The 22,500-nt window shown below is 32.7% G+C and overlaps 3 protein-coding genes across 3 annotated transcripts; 2 read left to right on the top strand and 1 right to left on the bottom strand.

Annotated features, from left to right (window-relative positions):
- Nucleotides 1-459: 459 nt before the first annotated feature.
- LOC132719983 (uncharacterized) lies at nucleotides 460-2,740 on the top strand. The gene is made up of 2 exons (XM_060703959.1): nucleotides 460-1,381; nucleotides 2,073-2,740. Exons 1-2 carry the CDS (start codon nucleotides 1,190-1,192, stop codon nucleotides 2,370-2,372), a joined length of 492 nt encoding a protein of 163 aa, XP_060559942.1. The 5' UTR covers nucleotides 460-1,189; the 3' UTR covers nucleotides 2,373-2,740.
- A 125-nt stretch (nucleotides 2,741-2,865) lies between these two features.
- LOC132719981 (DNA oxidative demethylase ALKBH2-like) lies at nucleotides 2,866-5,778 on the bottom strand. Its single transcript, XM_060703956.1, has 3 exons — nucleotides 5,297-5,778; nucleotides 4,680-4,784; nucleotides 2,866-4,294 (listed from the first exon to the last, which is right to left on the bottom strand). The coding sequence occupies exons 1-3, from the start codon at nucleotides 5,665-5,667 to the stop codon at nucleotides 3,994-3,996; spliced, it is 777 nt and encodes a 258-aa protein (XP_060559939.1). The 5' UTR covers nucleotides 5,668-5,778; the 3' UTR covers nucleotides 2,866-3,993.
- Nucleotides 5,779-7,037: 1,259 nt separating this feature from the next.
- On the top strand, nucleotides 7,038-8,461 carry LOC132719982 (uncharacterized). The gene is made up of 2 exons (XM_060703957.1): nucleotides 7,038-7,778; nucleotides 7,936-8,461. Exons 1-2 carry the CDS (start codon nucleotides 7,563-7,565, stop codon nucleotides 8,245-8,247), a joined length of 528 nt encoding a protein of 175 aa, XP_060559940.1. The 5' UTR covers nucleotides 7,038-7,562; the 3' UTR covers nucleotides 8,248-8,461.
- Nucleotides 8,462-22,500: the final 14,039 nt, after the last annotated feature.

The following is a 22,500-nucleotide window of genomic DNA, read 5'->3' as shown; positions in this document are numbered from 1 at the left end:
TGCATGACTGTATTCAGCAATACGTAGGTTTCCATTGTCATAAAGAAGTATGGAAGCAAGCGTTATGTAAGTCCAAATATCATCAAGCAAGATGGAATAAATGCACTAATTCTGTTCCATAACAATGCTATCACACATTCGGGCACATGTTTTGTGTCAAAATGGTGTTATCAGTGTCTTGACAGCCAAAAACTTGTAGAAAAATAGAACCTGTTCTTATTTTCTTGCAAGAAATTATCTTCTTGGATGTTACATAATTTCTCTTTAAAAACCATTCATTCAAGTAGGGTGTCTACATTATCCAATACAAGAGAATATGATACTTGCATAGGTGTAGACACAGCCTAAAACGTGTATTATAATTTGATGCGTCGGCGGGACATTTTAAAGATTCGGATATAGATATTTGGTATAACACGCGATGTTTATCACCCCTTTGTCTTGTCTTTATTTTTTTCCATTCAACTCTGAACGCTAACTGTGATAACGACTCACCTATGCCACCAATTCAGTTATATGTATTAATGTAGTGTCAAAGATCACTCGGAACTGTTCTGTTGTTTTCTTAAATTAAGCAGTTCAGTATATTTTTTTGAAATCCTTCAGCTGACAATGGACAAATTCATTCACAAATTCAGGGTGATCAAGTTACAAGATTACCCCTTCATATTTTAGAATTTGCTTATCTAAAAGTACATTATCTACATGTTTAATTATGGTAATTAAACTATACATAATTTTACTGTGAAATGTTAAAACAATTTTAGATACAGAAAGAAATTAATAATTGATACATTTTGCTATGGGAAAGATCATACCTGTAGATTGTCTCGCAGTATCTACGCTATACTACATTTTATATTGGTGGGAAGTAATTTGACAAGGAAACCAAGTGTAAATTTTGTTTAAACCTTCAAAAAATGTGTGTTTTATATAAATGAGATGTTACAACAAACGGTAAACATTCATTTTGTAAATCTATACTTTAAATAAACATAACGCTAAGTCATACTCAGGACATTTAGAACAAACACATATAGTGTGGAAATACACTTGCATTTATTAGCGCTTAATTATCGGTTTGTTCCAAGAAATATTTGGCGCAAATATCGCTAAATAGCCTCGGAAAATAAAAGAAATCGGAGGAAGTTTTAAATATTAAACGTGTTCCTCTTATCTTATTGATAATATGGATATGACGGATAAACAAAGTAAAAAGATGTTTCAAAGAAGTGCTACAACAGATGCAGTTACTATGGAGGATACACAAGAAAATACAGATCACGACGATAACGGTCAAAAAAGAATTAGAAAATCGGTATCCATGGACACTGGTCAAGCACAAATTATCAAGAAGACACTTTCTGGATCCATACATCGGGTAAGAAATATGATGACATCACCAAGTCAGTTTGTTGTATTTTTTTCTCATGTCTTTATAATATTTTATTACTGATCGTAAAAAGCTACATGTTAAAGTCGTCAAGGTTATTGGCCATTTTCAGTGAACATTGACTGCACACGTGAAATATACAATACTAAAATAAGTACACACTCAGATAGTATATATATTGTACATGTGGTTTTATGAGTGAATTTAGTTTTTAAAAATACTGTCAATATTTAGGAGAATATACTTTGATATATTTTCTTCATCATCCCAGTTTGATATTGTACTGAACCCTTGCATTGGTTACATTTCTATACTACCTAACTATTAATGATTTAAACATGTTCACAGACTGTACAAGTATTATTAATAATTAACAATGTAACATAGCAGACAGACAAAGACAAAAATCAATGCTTTTAATCATTTAATGTCAGTACTAGCACTAAACGTCAACGCGAGCGTGACTTTGATCAGGTAAATTACATATCGAACAAACGCAATCCGATTATGGAATCTTTTCCTGGATATTCCCATATTTTTATGCACTAAAAACTCTTTGATATTGTTTAATTCAATTCTTCATTCATTCATGTGAATTTAATCAATTAACAAAACAACAAGAACTCGCCATATATATTTAACAAACAAAATTTTGCAAGTACCTTTTTTCATTTCCCAGAAAAGAATCAGTAAACGCCGACCGGAACCGGAATACGGGCGAGATACCGAAACATACGAGAAAATTCGAGAACGAGTTCTGCAGGAACGGGCAGTGACGAACGCTATTGATGCTTTACATGAACGCTGGAGGATAGTTTTGAACTCGTATGTGAAATGTGTAGCAATGAATGACAAAAGAAAAGACTTGAAGTTAAGGAAACTTTCTGTGAAGAGACAGTTTGAACTAATTGTTATAATATTGATATTTTCGATTATATGCATAATTATATCTGTGATTTTTGTGTCTATAAATATGTAGTTCTAGCAATGTAAATATTTGTTAAATTGGTATTATTATTTTATTGTAATATAAAGCCATTAAAAGTATTTTATGTCCCTGGGTATTTTCATAGCAGGATGTGTGGTTAAGCATTATATACTGCTGTTTGCACCATATTAACTGAAAACGTGTTACACCCTCTGATAAATCCACCACAAACATACTGATCTTATGGGTATTTCCCCTTTATTATATGGAAATGCGGTTAAAATGTTGTCTTCCTTTACACCGATTGTTAAAAATTGAATGTCAAAATATTTATGACAGCAAGTTCCATCAGCGATTTTTATTACCGACAGCAAATTAATATATGTGGTATTTCGTGGCGATGGGCATGCGATAGAGGTGAATAAGTAATAGAAAGAGCACCGAAACACGAGGCTATCTGATTTGTACCAGGGGGCGTAGCCCACGAGTATAAATCAGATTGCCGAGTGTTTTGGTGTTCTTTCTCTTTTGTATCATAGTCAAACATGACAGCGCGTTCCCTTTTGTCATAATATGAAACCCCAGAAAAAATTAACCAATGAACGAGCATTTGAATATGATATTTCTGCCCCTTTCCCTTTCTCTGCCGTCACAATATGTAAACCCCAGCAAAAATGAACCAATCAACGGGCAGTATCTGGAGTGCGGGTAACTGATACCCGCACTCCAGTTACCGCACTGTGCATGTATATGTATACGATTTAACTCTGACACTTTTTCAACAGAAAGGTCCCCAAACTATGATACAACTTCCATTGTTGAACTGGCTTCGTAAAAGACATAGACATTTTTGTTACATGTTTATAATACTGCTATGTGTCTTACTGAAACGTGTACACTCAAAAACATTTCGAGATTTATTAGATCCAATTATAGTCACCAGATAATTATTTATTTTCTTTTTATTTTCGTAAGTACGTCCATTTTTATCATTGCTACATAGTTATATATAATTATACATGTACAAATCCCTTTTAAATAAATGAACTTGAATTTGTAATAATATGCAAGAGTAGACCTTCGGTACCCGATTTTTTTCATCATCACAGAAAACATTAGAGACCACCCTCATTTCACATAAAGCATGGCATATCCTCGTGTTTTCCGGTTAAACCCATCTAGTGTTATAAATATTTTACAAAACACATGTACATGTATATCCTATCAATTTCCTCTTTTCAGCATCTCATTTTTCTATATCTTTTAACACAATTTTGTCGTATGTCCTGTGTAAGTAATCTCACTCACTCAAGGAAGACAATCAAATAACGCATTTGTCATACAATATAGTATAAGAGGGTATTTCAAAATTTTATTTTTACAAAAAAACTCTCACCTTTTCAACAAATCAAAAAGGAAGGACTTTTTCTTTTTTTTTCTTTTCCTGCTATAATATACAAAACAATTTACAAATTGGGAAGGTGCTCGACAGAATGTTTCTCGATTTGTGGATAGTAAAACAAATTTATAAAATCTAATACTGAGTTGAGTATCTTCACAATCATAGATTAGAATAATAAACAAGAATAACTTCTCCAGTAATACAAAAAAATGTACAAATGACGTACAAAGAAAGCATGTACACCAAGCAATTTCTTTTTACACCTTTTAACTATTTCACAACCATTTTTCTGAAGGTCATATTAATACGAACTTGGGTCAATTTCTTTCTCTGCGGTAGAGAGTGATACCAGTAAATGTTTGTTGGATGTTTCATCACCAATAAACTGCCGTGCTCTAGCTCTAGCTTCACGGGATCTATTTTGCACGTTGCATTCTTTCCTCGTGCACTTGCATGCTTGAAAATAAAGTCTCTGGGCTGCCCAAGCGAAAGTGAGGCTATTGGATGGCCACTCACTAAGTCTTTCTCATCATCTCGGTGTTCACCTATATAATCATGTCCATCTTTATACCTGGAACATTGTATCACAATTAAAAGTCTACTACTGAAAAAGGATTGTATGTCATAAAGAGAATACCAGTATGTGTTATATTTCTTTTACAGTCTAATTTTCAGTTGCAGAATATTTATTACAGACCTGTCTACCTGTAAATAAATGGATTAAGGTTTGACCAGATTACTCAGAAGCAAAGGCTGTCACTTTAGGCTATAGAACAACGGGTCGAAACAAATAAAAAAAACAACAACTTATTCCTTACCAGGAGTCAAAACAATTTTTAAGTGATCCTATTCACACCAAGAGCGCTATATGCCGCCATGAGTAAAAAAGCAACAAAAAGCCTGATCCCTTACCAGCCATAAGTCAAAACAATCGAAAAAGCAAACTGATTCATTACCTATTGATAAGAACAAAGTTGAAGTCAAAACCGGTGGCATCAGAAATTATGTCTCTTATGTTTTCCAAGAAAGGTGTCCAAGGCCTTGCTGGCACAGAGGTATAAATGATAAATTCGTTCGAATTAATGAGTTACTGAGAAGTTAAATGGATTTTTTTCAATGAATCTAAGACGTGTTGTATATAATGCAGCGTGTTGTATATAATGCAGCGCTCCAGATTCTTGCTCATTGCCATGGAATTTAAAAACTGGTAAAAGGATAAACATCTCATAGTTAAAGTGCACAAATAGTGATTTACATTTGCACTTTCTTCAGGCATGTAATATCCATAGATATATAACTACATAAATGTATGAGTAGATTATGACATGTGTTTTATGAAATATGCAAAATCTCACTTGGACTGTAAATATTATAGATCTACCTATTTTCTTAAATAATCATTTTTCGTAAGATTTTTTTTCTAATTTGTTGGTCATGCAATTTTAAATTTTCATGTACTTCAGTTGTATTTATAGAGTATCCCAACCTGCCTAGACCTGTACCTAAAATACAGCAAACATTTAAATAATTATGATAGGCCTAATTTTAAATATACATGCATATTACGTTTTGTTATTTAATTTGATATATTGACCCTTTTAGTACCTGTTTCCGAGGAATGTTGATCCATTTCCCATATAATTTAATTTGTGCAAGTTTTCCATCGTTGTAAGTGAGTAATTTTTCACATTCTTCAAAAATGTCGTCTGCCTGAGATTTATTAAACAACATACAGTAGTCACAGACCAAATTTTCAGCGCGCAATTCTCTCCAGGATAGCGATTTCGCGCCATTTTTACTTATTGCACAATCAACGTCTGTTTTCGAGTTTTCTCCCTTATCCGAGATTTTTTGTTTATCCGAGCTTCTTTCAGTTTTACACTTCTTTTCTTTATTTAATTCCTCAGTCTCTACACGTCTTTTCTTCGTTTCTAGCTCGTCCATTATCCAAATTAAAGTGTTCAAATAGTTTTAAACTGCTATAATAAACATAATTTAAATAACTGCAGCGGTTCCGCTATTTTCAGTATTGCACAATACTTTGAATATAAGGGGAGTAATCGATGTATCAAATAAAACATGTAAAAAATAGTTTCCCCCCTTGTCATTAGCATAAAAGGGTAGTTAGTAATGTAAGAACTTCGTGGTCATTTAATAGTTTTATTGCTAAATATAAAGTTTTAAGAAATATTATTATAGATTGTCGTTAAGGGATTCTTTTAAAGCGTCTTGTTAAAGTGGTAAAAATAAAATGTTGTTTGTTGGTTGCTAGTTAATTTTTTTTTAAGTTAAGAAAGCAGACTCAACATACTTTTTGAACGTCATGTTATACTATATTAATAAATCATATTTAATATTTCTTATGTTTCTTTGTACGTTGAATTGATGAATAAAATGATTAAGTACTATGTACAAATGTTTTTCATATTGCTATCATGCATGGATAAATTTGTATCACATTATTTGATATTGATTATTGTAAGATAACCTTCATTGCAAACGACATAGTCACATACTATGACAACTAAACAACTTATGTATTTATCATCATCATCATCATCATCATCATCATCATCATCATCATCATCATCATCTTATTGGTAAAATGGATGAAATGACAGGATAAGCATGCTGACATAATTTTTTACACATTTTTTGACTGTAACTCCAGTTTCTACTTTTTAAAAAGTTTTATTCATCCATCAAACTTAAACAACAACAACAACATCATCATCATTATCATCATCGTCATCATCGTCGTCATCATCATCATCATCATCATCATCATCATCATCATCATCATCTTCTTCTTCTTCTTCTTCTTCTTTTTCTTCATCATCATCATTATCATCATTATCATCATCATCATCATCAGCAACATCATCATCATCATCATCATCATCATCATCATCTTCTTCTTCTTCTTCTTCATCATCATCATTATCATCATCATCATCATCTTCTATTCATCATCATCATCATCATCTCATTGGTAAAATGGATGAAATGACAGGATAAACATGCCGACATATTTACATATTTTTTGACTGTAACTCCAGTTTCTACTTTTTTTAGTTTTATTCATCCATCAAACTTAAATGTACATGCCATTAAATGATATCTTAAGTTAACCACGTGAAGGCCAGCTGTACTGCAATAGATTATGTACATGTATTTATGTTTATTAATCAATTTTAAAAACAAAAACATACAGTACGTGAATTGTTTAGTAATATATACTTGATAACGCAGCCTTTGTTTAAAAAAAAAGAAATATTTATGTGCGTTACAGCGTAAACGTTTAATTTGATATCACATTTTGTCAATATTAATCTAGTTTTAATATTCGGGAGTGTTTAAACCTAAACTTAATGGATGAGGTGTTTAATTTAATGTAGATCTGTACAATTAATGCGTTTCTTGAAATGTCACTCTAAATGTTTAATTGAATTTCAAGTTTGGTAACAATAGAAATTTTGTAACTGTAACGATGTTTTACAATAATTGTATCCAAATTTACAAGCATGTTCGCCATGTTCATATAATGTTTTAGTTGTATGTAACATCTTGTATTGAGGACTTACAAGGATGTCGCTAACGTCACATTTAGTTACACGAGAGCTGTATAGTTTCCTTCAGGAATATAGGAGAATACCATAGTGATTACTGTGGAGGAACTAATTCAGACTTTTATCGAATAGTCGAACAATTAAATCAAGAATATTTCGATTGATTCCACGGGGCATAAGGAACAGATTTATTAAAGCACTGTTCAATATTATGACAACTTGTTTTAAAAGAAAAGTAAGCGGTTTGGAAGTATAAACAAGGTATAAAGTATGAGTGAAAAGGATGTGAAACAAGTTCTACACAGAAGTAGAACATCAGATTCTATTGTTGTAGACAATGGAATTAAGCCTCCAAACACTAACCAGAAGCAGCAAGTAAGAATGAGAAAGTCGACCTCGTTAGATTCCGGAGAAAAGGACGAGGTAACAAACTCGACATCCGACCCGACTGGACCATTTCAACGACGTACATTCACTGTAGTGCGGGTAAGTGTTTTCATTTTAATTTGTAGCTAGAAAATATCTATTTCAAGGCACACTAAAATATATTTTCCCCTATGTTTTTTTTTGAAATGTTAATGTTGATGAAAACAGACTGCGTAGGAGAGTTGTGTGAATAAAAGAATATAATTTTATTTTTCAGAGAAGGACAAGTAAACGCAAAAGTAAACCGGAACCGGAATTTGGACATGATACCGAAGCGTACGAGAAAATTCGAGAACGGGTTTTACAAGAACGCGCAGTGACGAACGCTATAGACGCTTTACAGGAACGCTGGAGAATGATCATGTTGATGTATGGCGACTGTGTTGATCTGAATAATAAAAGAATGGAACGGAAACTAAGAAAACTCTGTGTACGGAGACAATTTGAAATGATCGTTATTGCAGCCATATTTTTTCTTATATGTTTACCGATAATAATTGTTTTTATTTTTGTTACTTTTTATATGTAGAGTCTAGAACGATTCTTCGAGTAGGTTACACATGGTCAAGTGATGAATTTTCACAGGAACAATTAAACTTCATATTAACATACGATGTAATTCATAATGTGAGTTATTTATTGCATTTTACAAACACAAACTATCTTGACATGACATTGTTTCTTGTTTACATTCTTCAAATTGTATAAAAGCCATTTACTGCTGAATTAAAAAACAAGTAAGACATCGTGTCTATTTTATCATTTATGACACATGTTTTTATTCCACGTTATTTAAAATGGCAATGATCCAACAAGCAAGGGCATCAAATTGTTTTAAAAGCTATCGTTGATGGCACGCATCATACATATGTCAACAAGTAAGGAAACCTGCCACAGGACATCGAATCAAGTCTTCTTAACTTTGAATTAATAGACTCTACATTTTTATAATCATCTTCATAATATGGTGCTTTAAAACTTGTGTGTATGCCTTTTTTTGTTAATCAGAAACTTCGCTTTGTTACTATAGTTACATTGATTTTGATTTTTGTTTGACCAGTTAAATGGCAGGAAACTATAAATTGAAGGGTTAATTATGATCACAAATAATGTTGGTGGTTTCATGACAATTAATTAAGCAAGTAATTTCTTTTTGCCGGAAAACGATTACGTTATTTCTTTATGAATTATTCCACAGGGGCTATTTTTCAAGATTTCTTTCTGCCAATCATAAGGCAAAATAATTGAGTGTAAAATGATAGTTTTGTCGGAATTATTTTATTGACTGAGAGAGGATTTCAAGATAGCACGAAGTAGCTATTTATAACTGTTGTCCTATTGTTTCTAAATGATTGATGTAACTGAGAAGGGAGACAAGTATTCTTTCAAAAGAAATTTTTAGAAAACGTGAAAAATGGCTTGATATTGTCAGAAATAATTGTCATAAACACAAAATGGTTAAGGGGAGAACCGTTACATTTATCTGAAATATGTTAGTAATTGAACAAGAGTTATCTACATCTCTGGTCTAACTCTACATTGAATTGAACGTTAATGCCAAAAAATATTTCCAATCCCGTAATGACAAAGCCTTAGCTGGGTCCCTTTAATACTAACAAGAAAAATATTACATACATTCGTATGTAATATAGGTACGATTGCATACTACTTTTTGTGAAGACTTTATGTTTGCTGAATTAAAGGTGTAATGTAAAATGAACAAACATGTCATGAGATATTTTATATCTTTAAACATTTTCATGGAATGTAATTAATGTATCACCATATTAAAGTTGCATGCTTTCAGATGAGAAAAATGATTTCAAGGAAATCAAAATATGAAAAGAAAATTCACGGTCAATTGACTGCTTTGAAGCATAATCATAAAATAAAATTACAGGAAATTAAAAACCTTTTTAATACACTTAAGGTAGAATTTCATTGTTAAATCATAGGCAAAGATTTGAGATACGATTATTTATTCATATTAACCTCATTATTGTTATATATTGATAAAAAAAACCCGAAAGACACAGTTTGTAAATATTTATTACAATAAAATATGAAAAAGGTATACGCGCCGAGGTTAGCTATAATTAAAATTCCCGCGCTAAGTCGCGGTGGTGAATCACTTGATACTGTAAATGGCAGCCATTTTACGATACGAATCCTCGAAAAGTTTATTCTGCCGAAAAGATATGAAAAAATACTTGCAATTCAAAGTTTGCTGGCTACATAAAGATTATCGATTTACTCTTTGCACACTTTATCTCTGTCTGAGTAAAATAATATTGACGTGTTTTCATTGCCTTAAACCATCACGTTACCAATACACATGTAGGTGTGAACTAATTTCGTGTTCATTAAAATTATTCCATTAATAGACATATAACAATCTTATTTACAAATGAATTGATAAAACAACAATCCCAGAAGCATTTAAGATAATAACAATCATTGAAAAAAAATAAATGCATATAAATTGTAAATTTGTGTATGACAACTCAACCCCCTCAACAAAATAGAATCAACCAAAACAAGCGCCTGCTTCTTCACCTAACTATGTAGTTGCATGACCATGATTAGCAATTTAGCGAACCAATCTAAGAGATAAAGCTATTGTAAAAATAATACTATGACCACAGCAGATTTCGTACAGAAAACCACTGCAATATGATTCATTCATGTGACCAGAGTATGACAATAATTTCATACGGGATAGTAGAAAAAACACGCGTGTCAAGTTCTCGCCACTCTTGCTTAACCTTTTACCCCATAAGCATATTGTGAACAATGGCCGTTATCATTGCAAAGCCTCCTGTTACAAGTTCCAACTGCTATAAAACTATGAAAAATGCTTCAATACTGATGAAACTTGGCACATATGTTGACTGGACCATAACCTCTGTAACACCATGTTCAATCTTAAATTTCCTGTTACCATGGCAACGGGGGACGTCTCAAAATTGCGAAAAATCACTATTTTGCATTGTTTTTTTTCCATCAAAACTGATTTCAAAGTGCTGCAACTTCTCAATGCAATGAGATAGAGTAAAAGGTTTTTTAGCGTTGGTTACACGTCACCTTAAGATTGACCTGAGGCCATTTTTAGCTTGTCACATGTCCAAAATTTTCTTGGCGATGATGGGGACTACCACCCCCCTCAACACCCCCCATTAATGAAAGGGGGCACATCCCCCTTCTGCCAACCCCCTGATGTATCATTTTGATGTGGGGCCGCGCCGAAAAAGTGGTCACTTTATTTTACAACTTTTCTCTAACGAAAAACAGTGTTTCGGGCCTAAATAGGGCCCTTTTTCACTGTCTGAGGCCTCAAAAGGGGGGGGGGCAAAAAGCCGTCAAAACACGTCTATATGAGGGAAAAGGTTAATTACTAACCTATTTCAGATTAATGTAAAGATTCTTCCCTTGGCCATAGTGTGTTCATGATACGAAAGTAGCTATTGGTTCTGATTCATGAAATATTTCATGACCTGAAAATAATATGATTAGAGGCAATCGGATCAGATCAGGTCATTTTATCGTTAAGCAATCCCAAATGTCAACGAATGTGTTTGACCACTACCATTAACCAGAAAATGAAATAAACAATAAATAAGACTGAGTGACAGGAAATGTTTAACATATTATTTATGACATAACTTTACGCCAATCCATCTAATTTATAATGTTTACGACGTTGTTTTTCGTTTGTTATTTCAGCTGACCATTTAGTTTTAACTAAATGGTATAAGTTATACATATCAGTAAAGGTCCACATAAGCTTCAATCACAACTAAGCGAAATATTATAAGATAAAAAAGAAGATAAAAATTAAAAAAAATCACTTATATTGCGCAATACTCAATATTGTAGGGATGGGAGTGTTCTGTTAATTTTTTATGAACCGCTCATGGTGTAAATCCCAGTGAATTTTTAAAACAATAACATAATAACATAGAATGTGGGATCCAAGTTCTGTGTGTGCTTTTTCTCTATATAGTTGGATAGGATGTCATTCAACGTAAAAATAGCAGTAACTGGAAAACTCCATAATGATTCATTAATGATTCTGTTTATATTTAACAACACTTATAATTAATAAACTTCATAAAACACTAGAAAATCTTAGAAGAGTTAGGATGTCATTAAAGTGTTTCGGTATCTATTGCGACGATTACTAGTCTACCATTATATCAAAAAATATATATGTGTGGAATTATTTTCTCATAGGTACAAAATATGCTGTCGATAGAGATTACCCACCCGAAGTAAGAATTGCTAGGAAAAAACTTTGGCCTGCGTACAAAGAGTACCGTAAAAACCGTTCGAATCGTGTGCAATTAAAATACCCAGCAGCGCTTATTGTAAATGACAGGGTCATGGTAGACGAGTTTCCGTGCTGGGACGAAATCATGAGCACAAACACTAAAACGTTAACCGGTAAGGACCAATTTATAACAACCCAGCCAACGATGTCAAGCCTTTTACATTCTAAAGACAACAACATTAATAGCCAAACATATGCCTGTCAACGACGCAGTCATACACACCCCAGTGACCTTTGAGTCACAATCAAGTCTTAATAATATATCCACAGTGCCGATTCAAAAAACTTCGCAAAATTCAAGAAGTGAAGAAACAAACCTTAAACAGGTAAAACCCACAGAAAGTAAACAAACATCACGTGGTAGGCCAAAATCTAGGACGACATCATTAGCCAGTCAGCGACGAGTTCGGTCTGTCAGTAGACTCAGTACTCGTCCAGTGAAACATACGTCATCAAATCAACCAATGGAAAACGCGCATCAGTCACAGAGGTCAAAGGGCGCTGACTAGCGGGATTCAAGCGGTGTTCATGTAAACATTTAATGTGATAATAATGTTGTGAGATTCGCTTTATTAAATGTACAGGGACTGGTTTCTAAACGTGTTAACAAATTAAAGAGTGTAGAAATTATTGAAATATTTAATAAAAATGATATTATTTGTTTTACGGAAACATGGGGGAGTTTTGAACATGATTTTTATGTAGAAGGCTTTCAACACTTTTTCTTAAATAGAGATATAAAACTAAAAGAAACGACTAGGAATTCGGGTGGTCTGCTGATATAAGTTAGAAACAAATTTGTGACACAAAATATGTTTTTGTTTGATTACTCCGATTCACATTTATGGTTAAGATTTCAATCTCAACATTTTAATTTTGGGACAGACCTTTTTCTTTGTTTATGTTATATTGTACCGACAAATTCAAGTAGAAACATGCAAGTTGAGAGCAATATATACGCTACAATTATAGACAATATTTTATACCTTCAAAACACGTATGGTGATGAAAATTGTACATTTATGCTCTTGGGAGACTTAAACTCGAGGGTTGGCCTCTTACCCGATTACGTGGTTGATGATTCTGATATTTTATTTAATTGTGATTTACTTCCAGATGATTATACAGCTGATGTATCTTTACCTCGTTTTTCACAGGATGAAAATACCAATTCAAATGGGTATTTACTGATTGACTTTTTAAAACAAACAGGGCTTAGAATAGCTAATGGGAGGGTAGGGAATCCTGAACAGTCGGGGTCTTATACTTTTGTAGGATATAATGGGTCAAGTGTTGTAGACTATTGTATTGTTGATATTCAAATGTTAACTGAATTTAAATCATTTATAATACATGAACCTAATTTAATATCTGACCATTGTTTGATTGAGTTTACCTTGAAGGGTAGTATGTATGCAACTATTGATGTTATAAATATTCACAACGAACCAGAGTTTAATGAACTCAGTAGTTGTTACAAATGGAACAATGATTATAAAGATTTATATGTTGAAAAAATAAATAGCGAACAGTTTATTTCTGCAATAAATGACTTAAACCAATCTGTAGAAAAAGCTCAATGTTGTAATGATATTGACAGTAATATTGAATGTTTTGTTAGTTGTATTGAACAAGTTTGTTCTCCAATGTTTAAGAAAACAGTTAAATGTAATGCTCATATTAAATCAAATAACAATTATTCAACACAATTCAATGATAGCTGTGACAATAGCAGGAAAGATTTTTATCAAAAACTTAATAACTATAGGCGCACTAAAAATGACATAAATAGAAAGGAAATGATAGAGGCAAGAAGTATTTATAAGAATAATGTTAGGAATTTTAATTATGAAAAAGACAAACAAAACACTGATAAATTACTAAATGCCAAATATAAAAATGCTAGACTTTATTGGCGAATGCTTAAGGAATCAGTTGCACCAAAGGCACCAAAAGATATATCTTTAGAAACTTTCACGAATTATTTCAAAGCAATTAGTGATCCTGATGACTCATTTTTTTCAAGCTGACGACGACGTTATATACTTTAATGAGAAAGTTAAACAAGAATTAAATGATATGTTTTCAGAGTTAGATGTACCGTTTACTCGTTTAGATATTTTGAAGGGCATATCAAATTTGAATTTGAATAAGAGCGGAGGCCCGGATGGAATATTAAACGAATTTCTTATTCATGGAAAAAATGTTTTAGCTGGCTATTTTTTAAATCTTTTTAACAAACTATAATATCTTGGGTATTTTCCTAAAAAGTGGAGCGAAGGTCTCATTGTTCCTATACATAAAAAAGGAAGTCTGTCGGAAGCTGAAAACTTTAGAGGTATAACACTTTTAAGCATTATCGGAAAATTATTAACACGTTTAATACACACTAAGCTTACAAATTTGGCAGAAAATTATTACGTTTACGTAGAATCTCAAGCGAGATTCAGAGCCAAAATGGGCCCCACTGATAATAATTTTGTTATACATTGTTGATTATTCATGTTATTATTAATAATAAACAATTGTTTTGTGCATTCATAGTTCGACTATCTAGTAAGAGAAAACATTTGGTATAAACTTTATCAATTGGGACTTCATGGTAGGCTTTATAATGTTATTAAATGTCTTTACAGCTGTGTCACATCTAGAGTAAGATTAAATAATAATGTAGGAGAAATATTCGAAAGTTATTTAGGAGTACGACAGGGCGAAAGTCTTTCCCCTTTTTTATTTTCAATGTATCTAAACGATCTTGAAGACGAGTTTTATTTAAAAGGGTCAAAAGGCATAGACATCGGTTACTTGAAGTTATTTTTGTTAATGTATGCTGTTGACATTGCAATATTTCCTACTTCAAAAGATGAAGTACAGGATAATCTTAATATTTTGAACAAGCATTGTAATCGTTTGAATATATGTCTTAAAAAGGCTAAAACAAAGTAATTCTGTTCAGGAAAGGGGGCTGTCTGCCACAAAATTTTAACTTTTATTATAATGAATATCCTTTAGAAATAGTTAACAAATTTTCATATCTAGGTATTGTTTTTACGACTGGTGGTTCTTTTAGTGAGACTCATAAAACTTTATCCGGTCAAGCACAGAAAGCGATTTTTAGGTTAAGAAAGTATCTGTACAAATACACTAATATTACAATTGAACACACTTTAGAATTATTTGATAAATTAGTTAAACCGATTCTTTTTTACGGTTCGGAGGTATGGGGTTTCACTAAAGCTCCACAAATAGAAAGAATTCATACTCTATTTTGTAAATCTATTCTTTATGTTAAAACCTCTACTCAGAATGATTTTATCTATGGTGAACTTGGTAGAACGGATCTTTATTCACAGCGTATTTTTAGAATAATTAAATATTGGTTAAAAGTTACAAGTAGTATCGAACGAAAATATATCAAATTAATTTACTTGCAAATGTTAAGTGATATAGATTAAAAAAAAAACCAGGATAATAAACTGGGCATCTCAAGTCAGAGACGTTTTAGGAAATTTAGGATTTTTCGAAGTTTGGCTAGCTCAGGGTGTTGGTAACCAAACATTGTTTTTATCTAAGCTAAAACAAAGAATTTCAGATGTTTTATCCAAGAATGCACAAGTCGTATAAATTTATCATCAAGAGCAAGATTTTATAGAGTATTTGCAAAATTTGAATACAGCTTTTATCTAAAGAATGTTAATATAAGTAAATACTTGACAGCTTTAACCAGATTAAGACTGTCAGCTCATCATTTAAGTGTTGAAACTGGCAGATGGGGTAACATTTCCTTAAGCGACAGATTATGTAGTGCATGTCAAAAATTAGAAGACGAATTTCACCTATTGTTTGAATGTAAATTGTATAACTCTATTAGGAAGCGATATATCAATCAATATTACGTAATAAACCCAAATATGTATAAAACTGCAGAACTGTTTAACTCTCATTCAGTACAAATTGTAAGAAATTTAGCAATGTTTGTCTATAAAGCTTTCGAGATTAGAAAAGAATCTACATTGCAATCTTAGAGAGTAATAAATATTTATATACTGTATGATTCTAAAGTTCCTTTCTGAACTTTCATATGTTCCTCTTTACATGTAAAAACATTTTCCTATTTTCAAACTTTATTTGATACCTTTTAAATGTTCGATATGTTGTATCATGTTCGTTATTCATTTTTTTTCTTCTTTTTTTTCTTGTTCTTTTAATAGTATTTTTATTATCCTCTTGTTAAACAATTTTTATTATAGTAAAAACTAAAGGTAAACAAATCTTGATTATCGTTTACATTATAATTGACATGGTTATTTCCCTTCTTTATTTCATACTCGTCTTGTACTTTCGTTTTCGATACAAGGCAATTTGTCAAATACTAAAATGCATATTTGTATGTGTGTCTAAATCTGACATATTCATATCTGACATAAAAACATGTCATGCTTTAGAGTTTTAGTAGTAAAAATAATGGTCTTGTAATTTCATTTTCGATACAAGGCATTATGTTACATATATGTTTATGTTTACATTTGTAGGAGGTTAGTAATACCAAACATTATAAATATTTATATATGAGCATATTATGATAAAACAAGTAAACATTTATAACCATTGATGTTTAGTAAAAAGAACACATACAGAACAAGGTAACAAACCAAATAATCAAAGAGATATGAATTAAAATGTAAATGACATCATATAGTTTTGATAATATATGAATGTAACAATATGTTGAAAGTGAGTAATATTATTATTCAATGTCCGTCATTGTATTGTAATGTATTGTGTAATGTATTGTATTGCTGAGAATGTTGTAATTTTATTTTGTGTCAGGTCAAGGGCTTATTAGCCTAAACCAGACTGTTGTTGTTTACATGTGGATTTTGAAATAAAATTCCTCTTCTTCTTCTTCTTCTTCTTCATAGAATGTCGATATTATTTGTTTCATGTACCAATCAATTTTACACCACCTCCAACCAAGGGATTATCGGGGTGAATGACTTATCACTCTTTTAACAGATTTTGATAGATTATCAACCCACAGGTAAAGCCCTGTTTTCTGTTGATAAAATCCCCGATTAAGACATACATTGTCACTTAGTTTCTACCGGGTTTCTAGAATTCCTTCATATTTATTTCCCAGATTAACGCCAACGCTCAATTACTTTATATTGTGGCTGTATGACGATTAAACAATTATTTGGGGAAAAAATTGCAGAAACACGCAATAATGTTCTTAGAATTGCATGACCTATGTAATGAATGGAACTATTAAAATTTTTAATGTTCATTTTTTTAGAATCGATCAGCATAAATTTAGTACAATTATTGCTTTCTTAATTTTAAGGTATTAGGACCCTAATGGGCACTATCAGGTACTTAAAAATTGACATCATAGGTCAGATGTATACCTTAAAGTACACCTGTATGCAAAATTTAAACAAAGTTTACCGTACGGAAATCAAGTTATGGCCACTTTTCTGAACTCAAGCTAGGATGTTATGAAGGCCCTTTTTTAGAAATGAGGAACCTTTAAATAATCTGCAATAACATTCTAATGAAAAATGTTTTCCCATTAATTTTTGGTAAGAAACAAATAGTACCATTCAGCTAACAATCCACATAAGCAAAATTATGGTTTCTACTTAAAATTTATGAAATCTGTATAAAAATGTTACCCTACCCCACCCATTTTTACCACGTGTCTGAATTTTCTACTTAGGGAGCCTTATTTAAAAAATTCTTAAAATTTACTCAAATGAGGGCCTGTTTTTAAAGTGTCCCTAAATTTTTAAAAAAGTATATTGGTTGATCTTGTAAAATATGAAATACTTTTACCGTCTAGTTTTGATTATATTACACTTTGAAAATACCAGGTACCATATTTATTACTAGATTTAGCATAATTTAGCCAATAAATACCTATATAAATTAAAAAATCAAAATTAAATATTTTTTCTTTCCAAATGGGACATGAGAGATACATAAAAAATGTTAAAAGAAAAAAAGAAAGAAAAAAAAAGTTGACCCTTCTGGGGATTGAACCCATGGCCCTCATTTTCAATTGAATACTCTTCAAAGCGGAGGTAATGCATTAGGGTGCTAATACCTTAAGGTTCTTTTTCTGTTGCCGCATGCACTTACATTTTATTATCATTATCTTTATAAATTTTAGCAATATGCATTCAATTGCAAATTTATTTCAGAATTCCATTTTTTCTTATTTTTTTAAGAAAAAGACTTCCAAAAGTATTAAGATGTACTTGACTAGTTAAATTAGATAATGCTTTCCTTGGAGAATATAGTAGTTTGACACAATTGAACATGTCTAAAGAGTCATTTTTGCATGTATAAATTCTTATTACTTTATGTTTGTTTTTATCAATTTGTCTCTACAAATTGTCTTTAACAATACTTTTACGAAGATGTTAAAGTATCAAATTTCCCAATGTTAAAAGGTGAATTCTTTTTATATAATTTGAAAAAAAAACGTGTATGAAATTGTCCAACTTACTTTTGATAAAGTTTTGTAATAAGCAGTCGATTATGTTTTACTTTTCATTGTTTTTTTCTTCTGTTTTAATTTCATTTTCAACACACGTACGGAATAAAATGAATCTCTTTCACTTGATAGTTATGTTTGGTTTAATAGTAATAGAATAAGAATACATAGAAAAAAGCGGGGCGACGATAGTCGTTTTTTTATAAATAAGAATAAGTTAAGTAACTTACAATTAGATGCAGCTGACGGTGATATTTTATGGATAAGATCAAGTGATAAAAATGATTATGTCTTACCCTTCCCACCTCCCCGTAGTGCATTCCCCATCAGAATGGTTGATGCAAATGTGTCTATGATATGTTTTTGAGTGACATTTTAATTATCAAAATAAATAAACGATAATTATTTTTGGAAATTTTAAAAGCAAGCTTTTGTTGTGATGAACCTGGTTGCAATGCGGGTGCTGATTATGTATCAGGCCGAGGTACTGTAGAATTTACAATGGTACATGTGTATCAATCATGTTAGTGACAAAAGAGAGGGCTCCATAACTTTTTAACTTATGAAAAGTTTTTGATTTAATTTTTTTTAAATGATCATCGTTATCAGACAATATGCAGAGCTTAACTATGGGGTCACTTTACCAATGTAAAGTTCTGTGATTGAGTATTTTAGGTCGTTGGCTTCAAACCACTTGCCTCTCACTGCTGTAGGTTCGAGACATGCAAGCGTCGTCGGATTCTACATATGAGCCGTTTCATGACAAAACCAACATAATGGGTTTGCGACCAGCATGGATACAGACCAGCCTGCGCATCCGCGCAGTCTGATCAGGATCCATGCTGTTCGCTATATGTTATAGAGTCTGTAAGCGAACAGCATGGATCCTGATCAGACTGCTCGAATGCGCAGGCTGGTCTGGATCAATGCTGGTCGCAAACGCACTATGTTGGTTTTGTCGTGACGCGGCTCATATGAAAAAGCTATCCACATGGCTTACGGAACGTCAGTGGGTCTACTCAGGTGCTTGTTTGTGCCTGAAATAATGTACAGAGGGACACCTGAGGTCTTCCTTCACAAATAAAGCTAGAAAATCGCCATATGACCTGTACTAAAAACTAACCCCCTCCCCCATCAAAAAAAAGGTGCACTTAAAAGGTAAAGTAAAAATGTCCACATTTTTTCTTTGCTCCTTAACTACCAAAATGATTTTAAAATCAATTTGAGCATTTGCCAAATGATCACAAATAAGAGATGATGCGCAGTGCTAAAAAAACGGGTTGCTTCTTCCTAGGTCAAGGTCTTACTGAAACGTCGGTTACAGGTTAAAATTGTACTGCGTTAGGGGATATATCTTTCTGACTGCCTTGTTTAATAATTAAATTTTAAATGTTTGCGATTAAAATCGCGTTGTTGAACTGCTGACGGTTTTAAATAAAGGCATGGCAATTTCATAACTTTAAATCCTACTGCACAGAACCAAGTATAATGACATTTGAGCCGCGTCACGACAAAACCGTCATAGTGGGTTTGCGACCAGCATGGATCCAGACCAGCCTGCGCATCCGCACAGTCTGATCAGGATCCATGCTGTTCGCTTACCAAATCTATTACAAGTGGAGAAACTGATAGCGAACAGCATGGATCCTGATCAGACTACGCGGATGCGCAACCTGGTCTGGATCCTGCTGGTCGCAAACCCATTATTGTTGGTTTTTTGTCGGACGCGGCTCATTTTAATTTCATTGAAGCACCCCTAAAACTGTTACAACAATTAAAATTAGAAATGTGATATTGTACTATATCCAAAATTATTTATATGAAATTTTGTTTAAATATTAGCAGTCATGTGGAAAATCGATGGTAAGAAACTTGTTGGGGTAAGGTTCGTAATTAAGACGGGGACCGTAGGAGTCTTATCGACTTATACCAATAATAACTGCAAATCGGCTCTTACAACTCCATATCAGATAAAAATATAGAAAGTGTCACCTCTTTAATTAAGCATAACATTGTTTTTTCCCAGCAGTCACGTAAAACAAGGATGGGGTCAAATTACTTAATCTGGCATGTAAAACAGTGAGTTTTCAAGAATACCTAGGATTGTTAATGCAATTTATTCCTGTCATATGAAACAATTTAATGTTTTGCTTACTTTTTCTAGAAAATATAAACAGTCAGCAATGAATAATTGACATTTTTCTAAGAGTTAAAAGGACATCAAAAAGTTACTGTGTACTCATTTGTCTCTGCGAGCTGAGCTCCACGTGTATTATCTATGTAATAAATTTGAATGTATCCTCACATTGCTACAGTGCTATCAGCCTTTTTAGAAACACCTGACCTGGCTAATTAAAATATGCCAATCACAATTTTCACTATCAGCACTGGTTTCTTCATGAAAAAGCGGCTACACTAATTACTGCCGAGTAAGAGCCGATTTGCAGTTATGTAATTAAATTGAACATTTTGATATTGGTGCGTGATTGCTGTCATAAATTCGAATATGCTGGCAAAGAAACGGAATAGATTTCTGATAAAGGAACTATTTTCCCCTCGGCATTTCAGATTTAATTACAACGTAATATTACAGATAGCTGATGCTTCCTGAAATAAAAAAATGTAGCACTCCCTTATTTTATAAACACGTTTAGTCATCCGAAAAATGAAAGAATAAAAATATCAAAAATGTTAACAAGTACTATTCTCTAAATGGCATCTCCTGGCTTCGCTTTCATTAAGATAATGATGAAGGAAAACGCATGTGTGTATTTAAGAGAGAAGATGTGTCATAGATGATAATTGAGCCGCGTCATGACAAAACCAACATAATGGGTTTGCGACCAGCATGGATCAAGACCAGGCTGATCAGGATCCATGCTGTTCGCTTACCAACCCTATTACAAGTAGAGAAACTAATAGCGAACAGCATGGATCCTGATCAGACTGCGCGGATGCGCAGGCTGGTCTGGATCCATGCTGGTCGCAAACCAATTTTGTTGGTTTTGTCGTGACATGGCTCAATTATGTCAATTTCATTATGCAGACGTCATTTGTAATTCTTACAGTAAAGGAGATAACCGGAGAAGTGAAGGTCTTTTACTTCCCAGCAGCCCTCGACCACAATGACGAGTTAATGCGGCGCCAAAGAACGAGCTGGGAATTGGCTGCGATGTCCCTTACGTTGTCTGATGTATGGGCATGTGGTTGGAATGTATAATCTGATTGCCTCTACAGGCATTTTACCTGACATTTGCATGACTCGAATTTAGTTTTCTGGTTAAGCGTCAGAGTTACAAAATTCTGCTGGTGCAACCATGGCCCGCATCCGCTCTCAAAAATCAAGTGTACCTGAAGAGATGGTTAAGCGCCAGAGTTACAAAATTCTAATGGTGTAACCATGGCACGTACTCGCTTACAATGGTCAAATGGGCCCTAACCACAGTGCAAAGCTCCTTATTAGGCTTATATCAAATACTAAAGGGTAGTCTATGCCCTTTATAGAGGCACAAGTGATCGAGTTATGACATTTTATCACTAATTACTATCAGCTTTCTATTCATGGTTCGAATCCTGTCACTGCCGTATATTTTTGACTTGCTTAGAATATCCCAGATAACCTGCCTGTGTCTTAAATATTGCTCGGAAAGACCTTAAACCAGCAGTAAAACTGAAAAATATTCAGATGTTTAGCATAAGTCAATATCGAGTATATTTGTAACGTGAACTTATAATCTTGAATAGCTCTATTTCTTATGATATATATACACATACAGTATTAACCAAAAATACCGGTATTTTGATGTGTAAGCGATAATAAAATATCTCAAATTCCTCTTTTATATCTAGAATCTTCTAACACAAAACGTGTATTATAATTTGATGCGTCGGTGGGACATTTTAAAGATTCGGATACAGATATTTGGTATAACACGGAATTTTTTATCACCCCT

Source organism: Ruditapes philippinarum, unplaced genomic scaffold (assembly GCF_026571515.1).
Source record: "Ruditapes philippinarum isolate M1 unplaced genomic scaffold, ASM2657151v2 ctg21041_1_1_1_1, whole genome shotgun sequence".
NCBI lineage: Eukaryota > Metazoa > Mollusca > Bivalvia > Venerida > Veneridae > Ruditapes > Ruditapes philippinarum.
This window is presented reverse-complemented; position numbering and strand designations above follow the sequence as displayed.

What these genes read in the sequence shown, in the direction of transcription:
- LOC132719981 (XM_060703956.1), bottom strand. Translation starts at nt 5,667, where the DNA reads ATGGACGAGCTAGAAACGAAGAAAAGACGTGTAGAGACTGAGGAATTA. An exon ending in TCAATATATCAAATTAAATA is followed by an intron (nt 4,785 to 5,296) that starts ACAAAACGTAAT and finishes CGAATTTATCAT; the next exon opens with TTATACCTCTGTGCCAGCAA. An exon ending in AACTTTGTTCTTATCAATAG is followed by an intron (nt 4,295 to 4,679) that starts GTAATGAATCAG and finishes ACAATGTTCCAG; the next exon opens with GTATAAAGATGGACATGATT.
- LOC132719982 (XM_060703957.1), top strand. Translation starts at nt 7,563, where the DNA reads ATGAGTGAAAAGGATGTGAAACAAGTTCTACACAGAAGTAGAACATCA. An exon ending in GTACATTCACTGTAGTGCGG is followed by an intron (nt 7,779 to 7,935) that starts GTAAGTGTTTTC and finishes TTTATTTTTCAG; the next exon opens with AGAAGGACAAGTAAACGCAA.
- LOC132719983 (XM_060703959.1), top strand. Translation starts at nt 1,190, where the DNA reads ATGGATATGACGGATAAACAAAGTAAAAAGATGTTTCAAAGAAGTGCT. An exon ending in TTTCTGGATCCATACATCGG is followed by an intron (nt 1,382 to 2,072) that starts GTAAGAAATATG and finishes TTCATTTCCCAG; the next exon opens with AAAAGAATCAGTAAACGCCG.